Source organism: Sus scrofa, chromosome 11, assembly GCF_054392235.1.
Source record: "Sus scrofa isolate SSC_HxYL_T2T_F1_AM1 chromosome 11, Sscrofa_HxYL_maternal_Yorkshire_Landrace_v2.0, whole genome shotgun sequence".
Lineage (NCBI taxonomy): Eukaryota > Metazoa > Chordata > Mammalia > Artiodactyla > Suidae > Sus > Sus scrofa.
The window spans coordinates 84,353,224-84,367,521 of NC_139393.1; the positions used below are offsets into that span (position 1 = coordinate 84,353,224).

Consider the following 14,298-nt stretch of genomic DNA (forward strand, 5'->3'; position numbering starts at 1 on the left):
TTTACCCGTTCCTCTTCTTGAATGAACGAGCCTTGCTCACTGTTTGCCTTCTTTGCAGGGCGAAAAAGGAAGCGAGGGGGAACCCGGAAGAAAGGTAGGTCAAGGGACGAAGCCGCATCCTCTGGCTCCCGCCCGGGCTTGGGGCTCCCATCGCAGTGCGGAGACCGCCCGCGGCGAGACGGCCCGGAGCCGCCGCCCCTGGTCCACAGCAAGGACGTTTCCTCTTGTTACGCTGCTTTTCAGAGCACGGCCAACATCTGCTGCAGCTCGTAAATGACCCTAAAGAGACCCTTCAAGGGAGCAGATGTGCAGCTGGGGCCGGGTGGGGTTGAGGCGGCCGTGCTGGGCTCCAGCCGCGTGAACGCTCTGCGGTCTCGGTTGGTTGGGCCACGCCCGCCCCGTGTTCCCCGATCTCCCGCTCGTCACTCCCGGGGGGACGATGACAGGTGCTACCCTTGGTTCAAGATCCTGCGGGCCGCCGGCAGACCTCCTAGGAATCGGCCTTTTGGGAGCTGGAAGAGACAGGCTGTCGGGGGGCGGGGGTTGCTGAGACATGGAGCCCTGGGGGGGGGCAGGTGGGGAGGGCGCCCACATTCCCTTTCTCTCCTAGGGCATTTCCTTGAAGGGAGAAGAAGGAATCATGGGCTTTTCCGGATCGCGGGTAAGCCATGCTCGTCACACCTGCCCTTTGCTTCGTACCATTTGCTTTTTCAAAAGACTTTATTTTACGTTTCTAAATTGCAGTGCAGCGGATGTACAGCAGTGTACGCTGTGTCTGAACAGTATCGTAGGTCCCAGGGCGACACTCCACTTGGAGTTACCGTAGAGCACGGGCTCTGTCCCCTGTGCGCTGCAGCCCATCCTTCCGGCTTCTTTTGTCCATAAGAGTTTGTACCTCCTAAGCCCCTACCCTCAGGCCCACAGCAACGTGGTCCCAAAAGCCCGGGTCTCTCCTCTGCCCCCCTTGCCCCCCCCCGCCCCCCGCCACAGGCGGTCCTGCACCTCAGCGGTCTTTCGGCTGCGGTGTGAGCTCACACTGATGGACGCATCATTATCCCCCAGTAACCACAGTTTTTAAGACTGCACGCCCCCATCTGGAGGGGGCAGGACAGAACCCAGACACATTCCTGCTCGTATCAGGCCAAGTGACTCTGTGGTAGCAAAAACGCAGGCAAAGAAGCTGATTTCTTGTTGCCCTTAGAGTCCAGGGAAAATGTCCCTGGGGGGTGGGCGGGGGTGGGGTGGGAGGTGGCAGCTTCTCCGGAGGAGACTGGGCCACTTGTCAACCCCGGCCCAGGACAACCCTCCCTCCCTCCCTGGGCAGAACTTGGCAGCGGGCCCAACCCAGCCCCACGTGAGCTGGAAGTGTGGGCAGGGCCCAGGCCAGGAAAAGGGAAGGTGTCTCGGGACACCGCCACTCAGAGGACACACGCTACAATCTCTGAAAATGAGAACAAAGGCTGCTGAGAGCACTGGGGTTCGGGCCTCTTTCTAGCTTTACCGTTTTGACTGAGCCATCATTTGAAGTCTCCATATTCTGTTAAGTGGTGGGCGGAGTTCTCCCTGAAAGTGGGGCTTAAACAGTCCATCTCCCCTGGAAAAGAGCAGGGGGCTGCGGCTGGCCAAGCTTCGCACTCAGTCCACGGCGAGTCCCGCGGCAGCGCCGGCCGGCAAGGCTGCTGCAAGTTCCGAGCTGATACCACTTCTGTTTTCTGTTCAACCCAGGGTGTCCCAGGCTTCGATGGTGAAAAAGGTTCCCCAGGACAGAAAGTAAGTTTGAGATGCAAAGTCCGCTCCGGGCCCGAAACCTCTGACAGAGGGCACGTGTGAAAACCGCGCCTTCGCAGGGAAAGGGCCCCGAGAGTGCCGAAGACCTTGCCCACATTCCCGCTGGCACAGACTATCCTTCCGCCCAGATCTTTCTCGTGAGGGACTGGCCAGAACAAGCCCATCGAGAGGTCTCAGGCTCAGACTCGTATATGGGAGCGTAGACGCTTTAAAAAAGCTCGCTGTGCCAAGTAGCCGAATGAGCAGTTCTCTCGTTCAGCAAGCCAGCCCGGTCTGGGGTCCTCTGCCCCCAGGCCTCATGGCACCCTGCCCCCACCGGCCACTGCTGTGGTTTCCAGATTCGGTTTGCGACCTCTGATGGCCTTAGGTGTGGCTGGAATAAACTTTTTGAAAAATGAGGAATTCTCTTCCCTCCTTTTTCTAGGGAAAAGATATTTTTAGTATCTGAGCAGAAGCCTTGCACAGACTGGCCTTATTTAACGTAGCGCTGGTTGAGACCCAGTCTCCTTGGAGAACCAAGGCCAACCCCAGGGTGATGTCACTGGGTCCCCCCTTATCAGAAGAACCATGCGCACCTGCATCAGAGCCACTCAGGACCCAAGGGAGGTCACCTTTGCACCCTGTGTAGGCAGTAGGCAACCCTGACTCTCACCAGATGCAAACTCTGGAATGTCAGCGGTGCCGCCCACACGAGGGCTGAAGTGGAGACCCCTGCTTTCTTTCTTTCTTTCTTTCTTTTTGGCCTCATCTGCAGCATGTGAAAGTTCCCAGGCCGGGGATCAGACCCATGCCACAGCAGTGACAACACCAGCTTCTTAACCCACCGAACCACCAGGGAACTCCCTGATTTCTGCTTGGCTTTGGTTGAAAGCTCACTGACTTCTTGCCAGCACTCTCAATCTTTGCCGAGTGAGATTTATGAGACACGTGACTTATATACAGTAGAACCGGACTAATGCTCCTTGGGCACTGAAAGGACAAAAGGGTACACTTAACAGATGAGTAGCCCAAAGACGGGGAAGCTCATTAAGGCACTTGCCACAGAGAACTGTTTTTAAGCACCTGAGAAAAATTCACTTTCCTACAAGAGTCTGATCCTAAAATCTCCTGTTACAGTCAGTCCCTGATGACCCCTGCCTAAGGATCTCCTGAGATTAGTTTGTGTTACGTCTGCCTTTGAAAAATATACACTGGCTGCTCCTAAAATTTTACAATCAGAACTTCGCATAAATCACGTATATATCATAGGAGAAAAATACTAAGTGGCTGCTCCTAAACTTTTACAGTCAGAACTTCTGTAAATCACATATGTATGTCTATGATTTATGGGACGTTTATGCATAAACATTCAAATTAAGTTCAAATTCGTGACATGTCATTAAGGTGGGGGCAATGTACACTTTCAAAGCACGTCATAGTTATTTATCCTAAAGCAGACATTTCTTGGATGTCCCTTTCCTGATTCACTTCTCCTGATTGGGGAGGAGGGTCTCTGACACCCCATGGATCCCCGCTGTGTCCTTCCTGGGATTGTGGTTTCCAGGCCGCTCGGGGTGGACCAGGCCCTCGGTGACTCCCTCCCCCATGAACCCATCCCTGAGGCTCTGTCTACCTCCGAGACACACAGAGGCGAGCACGAGAGCGTTGTCCTTCCCTACTCCTCCGAGGCGGGGCTCCAGCTCCAGCCCGGAGGGCCCTGAGCGCTGGGCGCTCGTCCCTCTTCCTCCGGTCGCTTTTGGACGCCACAAAGTTAATTCCAAACGGTTCGGACATATTTCAAAGGCATCGGTGCCCTTCGAGCTTACCCGGCAGAGGCAGGGAGCACTCTGTGTGTAGGGACACTTATCACCTGTGGGTGGCGTCACAGCCGGGGGAGCCCTGAAGCACGTGTAGCCTCTCCTGAGTTGGCTGGTCATGTCGGAGATTGTAACGAATTGCTGTTAATCGTATTAGACACAGTATGTTGTGGTCACTTCTTTAGATGATATTTTAGAGAGAAAACTGAGCACCAAACATCTCTCCTGCAGGGAAGCAGAGGCCTGGACGGCTACGAAGGCCCTGACGGATACCCAGGACCCAAGGTGGGCTCATTGGACGGCCTTCCCTCCTTCTCTGGATGTCCTGCTCACCCCCCCCACCCCGATGGAGGAGGCGTCCTCCATCCTGTGTTGTGTAACCAACCACACGACACCTGGCACTGAGAGACGCGAGGGACGTTCGTCCCGGAGTCACCTGCGTCCCAGCCTGAGGATGCTGCACACCTGCAGGGCCGTGTGGAGGGCCTCGTGGAGGTGGGGCCGGGAACCTGCACCCAGCGCAGCATGAACCAGAGCCTGAGAGAGGCTGATGCTGCAGGAACAAGGCGGGGGGCCCTGGTTCCAGGAGGCGGGAGGGGGGGCGCATGACTGACATGGGCTGCGGGGACACTGAGGACCAGAGGTGCAGCTGCTCCGGCTGAGGGGGCAACCAGCTTGCAGAGGGGCCTTTCCTGCTGGGGGAGGGGTCGGGAGGGTGGAGGGGGAGGCAGTGTAGCTGGTGGGAACCCAGCAACTCACGGCCAGGCCTTCCAGGCCCCAGGAGGCTCAGAGATGTCGGGCAGCAGGTGTTCAGGTCCCGGTGTCCAGATGGTATCGCATCAGGTGTGGTCACCCCCCGGCTCCCCCGCCACGGGTGGCTCAGAAGCCGTCATCAGCACAGAGGAGTCTGCCCTGATGGGATGGCCACCTGGCCGCTGCTGGTGTTTGATGGGGCCTCGGGGGTGGGGTGGGGGGCACCTGCCCACTCCGCTCTCCTGGTGGGTCCGGCTTCGGCCGGATGATCGGTGCAGCATGGTGGACGCCAGGCCCAGGCACTGGCCAGTTCTGTGACTCAGGGCAGCCTGCACTGGGCTTGCAGCCCACTGCCCACTCTAGTCCTCAGCGACAGGCACAGCACCCAGAACTCCAACGGGCTGGTCTCACATCCTTCTGTCTCCCTCTTTTCTCTCTCCAGGGAGAAAGGGGTGACCCAGGCCCACCAGGAGCGCCAGCCTACTCCCCACATCCATCTCTGGCCAAAGGTCTGTATGCCTCCTGCCCACACCCTCACGCCACGTGGGCTTTCTCCTCTTGTGGGCGCAGAGCCGGGAACCTGAGAGAAAGACTTTCTGAGCAAACATAGCAAAGCGAAAGAACCACGAGATGTTTGGCGCTAAAGCTTCCGGGAGCCTGTCTTGTGAACCAGGCCCCTCGTGGCTTAAGCGGGGTGTCTCAGAGAGACCCTGGCGTGGCCTCTGCCCAAGAGTGCACGCCCACGCCCCTCCACCGGGCAGTGCTCTCCCTTCCACATGCCCGAAGGTTCTGGTTCATTGGCCACAGCCTCACTCTAGAAATCCAGCCCTTCCGCCTGCCAGGCCTCCGTGGCACGGTCCCAGCCACCTTCCCTGGTGTCTGCTCCACATGCACCACGATGCTTACACACCCCCACGCCCCCACCCGCCAATCTGAAGCCCAGAATTGATCATTGTCCATAATCTGGAAGTCACATACTCCAGACATCTGCACCTGAGCGCTACAGGAAGGTGGTCCCGTGGTCACAGGGGACCCCAGAGAGTCAGTGAAGGATTTTGACTGAGCTCCTTGCTAGTCGGGCCCAGCCTTCCAATCGGCAGCATCTACTGAAGTGAGATTCTAGTTCTGCACCGAGAGCGCCGGTCACTAGAACCTTTGAATGTGCATCCTTCCAAGTTAAGAACAAAGTGTATGAGTATTTATTTGTGGATAACTTATCCACGGTATATTGGCTGTTCTGTGAAGGTGGGGATTTTAGCCTGTGTGGTCACTCCTGTACCCTGTTTCTAGAACAGTCCTGGCACATGGTAGGTGCCAGGTAAATATTTACCTGAATGATTATTGGCTACTGTACATGCTGAAACATACGCATCAGATGGGGATTTTAAAAGGTGGGATTTTTCAGAATGAAGCGCTAGCGTTTCTTTCCTGTACCAGTAGCTCATCCAACTCACCCCGTCCCGTATGTCCAGGGGTCGAGGGCTCACCTTCCTGCTTAGGTGGGAACCGTCTGTTGGTTTAGTAATTACGTCGCATGTCTCAACCCAGCGTTCAGAGACTATGGACAGAGCAGGGCCGAGGACAAGGCCTGGGGGTTCCCCAGAGATTTCTCTCCAGGGTGACGTCACACCCGCGAGGATCATTTTCCAGTAAACTTGGCACCTGGGAGCCCACCCGCTGTGGAGCCAGCTCCCCACCCCACCCGGCAGCCCAGTGCGGCTGCAGCGCCAGGAACCCCAGGGACCGAACGTGAGGGTGACACTGGTGGTGCTTTCGGTGAAATGGTGCTAACGTCTTTGAGGCTTTAGGAAACTAATTTTTTAAATTTTGCAACCCACTTCTTAAAATTTTTTCCTATTACATGAAAGATTCTTTTTTTTGTCTTTTTGCCTTTTTAGGGCCGCACCCACGGCATATGGCGGTTCCCAGGCTAGGGGTCGAATCAGAGCTGTAGCCCCCGGCCTCCACCACGGCCACAGCAACTCAGGATCCAAGCCACATCTGCAACTGACACCACAGCTCACAGCAGCGCCAGATCCTTAACCCACTGAGCGAGGCCAGGGACGAACCTGCATCCTCATGGATGCTAGTCAGAGTCGTTTCTGCTGAGCCACGACAGGAACTCCTGAAAGATTCTTTAAATTCTACAGGGCTTTATAATTTTCAAAAGTTTCACAGGCATGATTTCCTATAATCCCACCATAACTCTTTTTCCCCCACCTCTGTTGCTCCTCCCAGCTTCCTTCTCCCCACTGGTTCCCACTAGTTTGTTCTCTGTATCTGTGACTTGGCTTCTTTCTTGTTTAGTTCACTAGTTTACTAGTTTGTTGTATTTTTTAGTTTCCACATATAATTGATACCATACAGTATTTGTCTTTCTCTGTCTGACTTATTTCACTTCCCATAATGCCCTGCAAGTCCATCCATGTTGCTGCAGGTGGCAAATTTCCATTCTTTTTCAGGGCTGAGTAATATTCCCTTGTGTGTACGTACATCTTCTTTGTCCTTTCATCGGTTGATGGACACTTGGGCTGCTCCCATACCGTGACTGTTGTAAACAGTAGTGTGGTGAATACTTTTTTAAAAAGTATTTTTGATTTTTTTCAGATCTATACCCAGGAGTGGAATTGCTAGATGATATGGTAGTTCTAGCTTTAGTTTTTTAAGGGCCAGCCATACTGTTTTCTACAGTGGCTGCACCAGTTGACATTCCCACCCAGTGTAGGAGGGCTCCCTTTCTCCACATCCTCGCCAGCATTTGTTATTTGTGTTCTTTTGGATGGTGGCCATTCTGACAGGTGTGAGGTGATGTTGGCAGCATAATCTTGAAGATTAATGTTGGCGATGCTCTTTAGCCTTCAGTTCCCCTTCATCACCCTGCATTCCTGGAAACCACTCTGGGGTGGTGGGTGGTTTAAATTCCTCTCTCCCCAGCACCGGGTTGCAAAGTCCACAGCCACCTTCCTTGCTCCCGGCGGTGGTGTCCCAACACGCTGGGTGAGCCGGAAGGCTGGCCTTGTTCCAGGGGTCCTGAGCGTGAGAGGCTGACTCATGGGCAGATTCTGTCATGGAAACAAGGAAAATAAACATGTCTCTCACTAGGCCATTGTGCAGGAGCTTGTCAAAAGCAAAGGGGACAGAGGGCGCTTCGCATTTTTTTACCTTTGTTGTTGTAGTTGATTTACCATGTTCTGTCCATTTCTGCTGCACAGCCAAGTGGCGCAGTCATACACATACAGACATTCTTTTTCTCGTTACTGTGTCCATCGCGAGTGATCGGATAGCGCTCCCTGTGCTGTACAGCAGGACCTCATTGCTTCGCTATTCTAAATGGAACGGTTGGCATCCAGTAACCCCAAACTCCCCGTCCATCCCCTCCCTCCCCTGGAGCTTTGCACTTTTAAAAAATATTTGCAATGGGAGTTCCCATCGTGGCACAGTGGTTAACGAATCCGACTGGGAACCATGAGGTTGCGGGTTCGATCCCTGCCCTTGCTCAGTGGGTTAACAATCCGGCGTTGCCGTGAGCTGTGGTGTAGGCTGCAGACGCGGCTCAGATCCTGCACTGCTGTGACTCTGGTGTAGGCTGGCAGCTACGGCTCCGATTGGACCCCTAGCCTGGGAACCTCCATATGCCGCGGGAGCGGCCCAAGAAATGGCAAAAAGACCAAAAAAAAAAAAAAAAAATTTGCAAGGTAACTCAAAAGTGATCTTGCTCTTCTTCCAAATACAGGAGAGGCCTGCAGTTTTCAATTTTATTTTGCCTATTTTTATTCAGTCACAATAATGGCTAATATCGGTGTGGTACCAACCCCGCGTGCACCAGGCAGTGAAGCGAGTCCTTCGAACTTGCGTGGGTCAGTTATTTGGAAGGACCCTCTGAGATGGGGGCTGGCACAGCCCCATTGTACTAGTGGAGAAACTGAGGCACAGGCAGTGGAGTACCTTGCCCCAGACCACGTGTGCAGCGAGTGGAGGAAAAGCCTCAGACCCGGGCCTGATCCAGAGCCCAGCCCTCCTCCCCTGCAGGCAGCCAGCCTGGCACAGGTCCACAACTTAGTCGCCACCCTTGCAAACACATGGAGCACAAGGCCAGCAAATTCCTCTCGCCTTCAGGACTTTCTCCTGAGATTAAAAACTTGCAGATCACATCACAATGAGGTCTCTCCCCACAACTACCAATGGCTGTGCACCAAACCTCGTGCTCTTAGCCTGCCCCATTGTAGTCCAGGAACCTGTGCCGGGCGGGAGCACGTGGCTAGTTGCACAGCCAGGCAGCATGACGAAGCCCCTTGGTGCTGGTTTATTGAGGGAAAAGCCTGTGAGAGCATTCACATCTGTTATTCATCCAGCAAACAGCTATGAAAAGCCGATCTGGCGGGATCTGGGGTTCGGGGAGGGGGGGTTCAAAGCAAGTTGCACAGAGCCTGGGCCAGGGAGGGAAGAGGGGGTTCAGAGGGAATCACCCCGCCCCACCCCTGCACGGTGCCTGGGGCAGGAGCGGCCTCATTTTATCTCATCTCCTCCTTCGCTCCCGCTGCCTCAGCTCTTCTCCGACCTGATTTCCCACAGTCCCGTTCAGTTGCGCCCGGAACCTCCAGGTGTCCTGCTGTGTCCTGGCTGATGTCGCCTCGGGAGGCCCTGCCCCGACAGTCCTCTGCCCTCCCTCCCCGACATCCACCCCGCCACCGGTCCCCTTCTCCGTGAAGCCCGATGCCTCACCCTCTCTGACACTGGGGCTGTGATTCCATCCCCACACGTGCTTTTACGCGACTCAGGTGTCATCAAAGTGTGTGACACTGAGCCCCAGACACACTCAGAGCTCAGAAGGGCTGCCACTCCTATCATTTCCATTCTCCGGGGCCCTCGCTGTCAGCTTTTACCCCCAATAACCATCCCTGCCTTTAATCCCCTCTTATGGCATTCTGGGCCCCTCTGGTTTTATAGTATTTATGGAAATCATGTGTCAGCCCTATTTGGCTGGGAACGAGCTCCTGGAAAGCAGGGGCCACCACAGATGTCACATCTGGAGCCCGCTGTGCCTGGTGCCTTGCAGGGGGTGTCAGGAAACATGTGTTCAGGGAAAGTGAGTACCTGCTTCGAGTCCTGGTCGCCAGTCTTGTTCACACTGTGGGCCTGCCTTGGTTCCAGGTGCCAGAGGTGAGCCCGGATTCCCAGGAGCCCTCGGGGAGCCAGGAGCCCGGGGGGAGCCCGGAGACCCCGGCCCACCAGGCCTGCCTGGCACGTCCGTCAGAGATGAAGGTAACGAGGTTCCCGGGCACCAAAACTAAGCTGTCCCCTCGGGTCCCACATGAGCCTGTGGCCACACAGCCTTCCGGCCCTGTCGCGGGGAAATCATGCTTGGAGGTCGTCACGGACCCAGTCACTCCCTGACTGGGTTAGACCAGACCGCTGGCGGTAGCGGGCGCTTCTGTCACTTCTCTGAAAGAGCACAGGCATCGTCCAGTGTCACAGCCAGGTGCGACGGCAACACTCAGGCCGTCACGTGGGGGCGGAGAGGGGCTTTCTGAAGTGGAGAGACGGTGACGGAATGCCCCGGCGGTGTCACCCCTCATCCAGCCGGGGTCTCCCGTGGCCGGAGGGCCAGCGCCACGGGTTAACGTCAGAAAGCTCACGCTGCCACGATCGCTATTGGATTTCAGATGAGAAGAGAGGCCTGCCCGGCGAGATGGGCCCCAAAGGCTACGCGGGAGAGCCGGGCGCCCCCGCGCTGTACCCCGGCCCACCAGGAGCCGACGGAAAGCCGGGCCTCCGCGGTCCCCCGGGACCCCCTGGACCCCCTGGACCAGACGGTAAGTGGACAGACACTCGAAGGGCGTGGATGCCAGCGTCCAGACCAAGAAGCCGGGCCCTGGAGGGATCTTCACTTGGGCTTTTCTGCTAAATAGTTCCGTGAATAGGCAGTAGGCGGTGGCTTAGGGCGTCACCAGTGCTGTGGGTACAGACAGGAGGAGCCAGGGAGGAGGAGGGCAAGGCCTTGTGAGCGGCCTCGGCTGTGTCTCTGTGACATCTGGCCACTGGCTCCGGGGAGATGAGTCCTTCAGGGAAGCATCTGGGAGGTGCAGTCCGGAGGCCGCACGCTGAGAGGAGCAGGTGTCTGCACGGGAAGTTCCAGACACCGTCCTCCAGCCGAGGCCTCTGCCTGACCACACGCAGCCTCCCCCGGGGTGAGCCGACGTGCTGAGCCGTCTGAACCAGCCGCCCCCTGGGCCCCTCGGAGCCAGGGCTGCAGCTGCGCAGGTGGTGACGGAGGCCAGGAGTGGCTGCACACCTGTGACAGCATGTGGCAGCCACTGGCCGGGGCCCAGAGGAAAGAACCTGAAAACGCCCCCCAAAGCGGCTCTGCTCTCGGCTTCCCGGTGTCGAGTTTTGCTTTGGACATCACGACGTCAGAGAAGACAGGAGGTCGCTACTTCTTTCCATGCGACATGGACGCAATTCAGTATCTTCTTTTCAAAATGGCTTTCAGCTCCTGCCCTCACCCCCCATCCTCTCTGACAGCTTCCTGTCCTCATTCGCTGGCAGATGAGGCAGCATGTGCATTGAGGTTCAGTCGCAGGGGAGCTCGGAGACCAGGCTCTTGCTGCTTTCGGTCGATGGCTTCCCTCTGCTGACTCTCTAGACGGAAAGCTCTTGGAGGCCTGAGAAGCCCGTGGGTACCTGCTCCTTCCAGTGAAAAAATCGGCAGTCGCTTCTCTGACTCTAGCTCGGCTCCTGCCGTCAGTTTTTAAGTTGATGCGGTTCTGCGTTCCCAACTTCCTTCAACTACGAAACCAGATCCTCATTCTTTTCAGAACCTTCGGGTGCCGATATTTCCCTGGAACCGAGCCGCGTTCTCACTCATGTTTTTTATTATCCTGGCGGCGGATTTATTACCGTGACATCTGTGATGATGGCTGAGTTTCCATGAGCATTACATTTCTCGAGTAAATGGTTTCTGCCGAGTTTTCCTTTTTTGGCAACAGAACACGATGTGTTAAAAATAAGAGCATAAAAGTACGCCTCCCTACAAGACTGTGATTGAAGGCTAACCTTGCCATTGTTCCTGTAACTAAACTACGTTGACAGAGACACTAACACATTCCATCTGGCTTCGTAAATCTTGCTTAGTAACTCTGCAGTTTACGGACATACGTCATCTGTAAACGAAGCCACTGGTTTCGCCTCCATGTTGTTAACCGAAGGGAGAATTTAGTAAATCAATGGAAGGGCATCTTATACCTTTTATCAATTTAAAATTTCTTAAGCATCCAACTTAAGTTCTCCTTGAAATAGACACATTATTTCCCAGTTGTTTTTTAAGGCAGTCTCTTGTACAAAAAGCAGCCAACCGTGGTGGCCTTTTAAAATATTTTCGGAGTTCCTGTCGTGGCGCAGTGGTTAACAAATCTGACTAGGAACCATGAGGTTGTGGGTTCGATCCCTGGCCTTGCTCAGTGGGTTAACGATCTGGCGTTGCCGTGAGCTGTGGTGTAGGTTGCAGACGCGGCTCAGATCCTGCGTTGCTATGGCTGTGGCATAGGCTGGCAGCTACAGCTCCGATTCGACCCCTAGCCTGGGAACCTCCATATGCCGCGGGAGTGGCCCAAGAAATGGCAAAAAGACAAAAAAAAAAAATAAAATAAAATAAAATAAAATATTTTCAAGTAGAGTCATAATTTACTATCGATGACCTCGACTCCACAGAGTTCTTCACTCTCCCCCTGGACCGAGATCGTTGGTCCTTTTCTTGTTCACTGCATGTCACCTGGTTTTCTGTGCTGCCACTGATGGAAAGCAGAATTTGTAGTCTTGTGCAGCTCCAGCAAAGTCAGACCGGGAAGTCGTTTTTCTTTCTGAGCTGAACATTCCGCTGACTCCGGGTTCCAGCTCAGTTAACTGAGACGACTGCTGGGCCAGCTCCTTTGTGCCCTAGAATCAGTCCAAATTACCGCCCCGTTGTTCCGGCCACTGGTCTCTTGGAGGAAAACCGGGACGGAAACAGGGCGGGGGCGCCCGCTGTCCTTCAGGACTTGTTGGAAATTGGTAATGTAGCGGATGAAGAAAAAGCTTCGTTGGGGTGGGGGGTGGCCCCTTGAGATGGCCACCAAGTGCCCTTCCTGTAGATTTGCAAACGCTGCCAGGAACCCCCACAACCTCTCCGTCTGGGAGATTAGTTATTTTAATCTCACGTATCAGGAGAGCTGGAGACATAACATGAAGCCCGCAGTCCGCCCCTGGACGCGCCTGCCCTTGACCTGGTCACCAGGGACCCGTGCAGCCGCGTCCTGGGAGCCATTTGCCCCACCAGCAGCCTGCCCTTGGCCCGGGAGGCTGCCAGCGGCCCCTCTGCCCACCCTTCTCGGGCTCTGGGTCGCCTGCTGACTTCCTGAGGCTCCTCTGCTGGGTCCCCACCACCACCACCCTCCAGGAGAGGGCGAACTTTCTGTCTCTGTCTCGGCCCAGCGTACTCACGCATTCGCAAGAATTGCAATACCAGTCACGCGCCAGCTGTCCCTAAGTGTTCTGTGCTGTTCCCTCCCTGGCCCAGTTCTGGGCTCTGAGCTGCACGCCGTCCCGCGGTTAACCCAACACCTCGTCACCCCCGTGTGTCCCACAGGCATGGCCAGCTTTTCGTGTCCAAAACTGAGCTCCAGATCTCGCTCCCGTCCCCACCCCCGGCACCGCCCCCTCTCCCAGGGCCCCGCCCATCACACGCCCCAGAGCTGGAGCCCCGCCCTCCATCCCAGCCCGTGCTTCCCGGGCGTGTGCGGCCCTGTTCCCACCACGAGGTGGCGCTCTGCTCCGGAGGGACCCAGAGCGTCCTGTGGGCTCTTAGAGGCCATTTCTCACACCCTTGCCTGGACGTCCCTGTTTGGAATTCTCAGGGCCCTGCAGACGGGGCAGCCCTGCCGAAGTGCCCTGGTCCTAGGGAGGGGGGAGGGGGAGGCGGACGAATCACAAGTCATCCATACAGTTACACGAACTCACATGTGCATGTGTCGACGTGTGTGACCCCAAGGGGTGAAACGGAGGAGCTTGGGGCCTGGGGGGCGCGCCAGGTGCCCCTGCTCCAGGGAAGAGGGCAGGGCCAGGCAGCAGGCTCGTCTTCATGTCTTTTATTGTTTTGCTTGGGTCTGGTTTTTGTCATTCTGGGAACCAGCAGTTGCTGGTCTTAGAACCCATGACTTTAGCACACACGTAAAACGTGTAGTTTAAAAAATCCAAACTCTGTTGCACCACTGTGGTGCAACAGGATCGGTGGTGTCTCTGCAGCGCTGGAATGCAGGTTCGATCCCCAGCCTGGCACAGTGGGTTAAGAATCCAGAGCCACAACTGTGGCTCAGGTCGCAACTGTGGCTCAGATCTGATCCCTGGCCTGAAAACTCCAGATGCCACAGGGTGGCCAAAAAAGATACAGAGGAAAGAAGGAAGGGAGGGAGAAAGGAGGGAGGGAACAAAGGAAGGAAGGGAGGGAGAGAGAGAGGAAGGAAGGAAGGAAGGAAGGAAGGAAGGAAGGAAGGTTAAAGAAGAAATCCAAACTGACCTTAGGACTCAGTGTTTCTGCAAAGCAAAGATTTCTCTTCTAGACTTTAATAGAAACGAGGTTGGAGGCGCTCTCCTGTCTTTCCGCCCCTGGACGCCATGGCCACAGAGCAGCCTCCGTTGGGGTGGGCTGGGAGTGGGGGTCATTTTCTGTTGGGAGACTTACCCTTAAACCTTCTTATGCAGGTTCAGGGAGAGACGGGGTCCCCAGGGCTGTGTAACGTGTGTCCTCATGGGTTTTGTCTTCAGATTTCCTGTTCGGCCTCAAAGGCGCCAAAGGCAGCATGGGCTACCCTGGGCCTTCCGGTTTCCCGGGGGCTCGCGGCCAGAAAGGTTGGAAAGGTAAGAGTGCCGGGAGCCGCGGGCTGGGCGCCGTGCAGCCCTTCCAGCCCGCCTCGCCGCGTCTCTGGCTCTG

At 55.8% G+C, this 14,298-nt stretch overlaps 1 protein-coding gene and 2 long non-coding RNA genes across 7 annotated transcripts in view; 1 reads left to right on the top strand and 2 right to left on the bottom strand.

The window, feature by feature from the left end:
* The window catches only part of COL4A2 (collagen type IV alpha 2 chain), a 164,985-nt gene that overhangs the window by 119,098 nt on the left and 31,589 nt on the right, over positions 1 to 14,298 (top strand). For all 4 annotated transcript variants that reach the window (XR_014819956.1, XR_014819955.1, XM_021065909.2 and 1 more), the window contains exons 14-21: positions 59 to 94; positions 611 to 661; positions 1,726 to 1,770; positions 3,816 to 3,869; positions 4,780 to 4,846; positions 9,489 to 9,599; positions 10,001 to 10,150; positions 14,133 to 14,225. Coding sequence is in view for 2 of the 4 variants with exons in the window: in XM_021065909.2 (XP_020921568.1) it covers positions 59 to 94; positions 611 to 661; positions 1,726 to 1,770; positions 3,816 to 3,869; positions 4,780 to 4,846; positions 9,489 to 9,599; positions 10,001 to 10,150; positions 14,133 to 14,225 (607 nt within the window). In the remaining 2 variants the exon portion in view is untranslated. The remainder of the gene's footprint in view (positions 1 to 58; positions 95 to 610; positions 662 to 1,725; positions 1,771 to 3,815; positions 3,870 to 4,779; positions 4,847 to 9,488; positions 9,600 to 10,000; positions 10,151 to 14,132; positions 14,226 to 14,298) is intronic.
* Positions 6,474 to 11,831, bottom strand: LOC146398730 (uncharacterized). Of its 2 annotated transcripts, none has more exons than XR_014819958.1 (2): positions 9,432 to 11,831; positions 6,474 to 7,399 (listed from the first exon to the last, which is right to left on the bottom strand). It is a non-coding gene; the product is annotated as an uncharacterized LOC146398730 (long non-coding RNA). The 2 variants fall into 2 exon arrangements; XR_014819957.1 differs by lacking the exon at positions 9,432 to 11,831 and adding an exon at positions 7,500 to 9,250.
* Positions 12,133 to 12,985, bottom strand: LOC146398731 (uncharacterized). Its single transcript, XR_014819961.1, has 2 exons — positions 12,813 to 12,985; positions 12,133 to 12,269 (listed from the first exon to the last, which is right to left on the bottom strand). It is a non-coding gene; the product is annotated as an uncharacterized LOC146398731 (long non-coding RNA).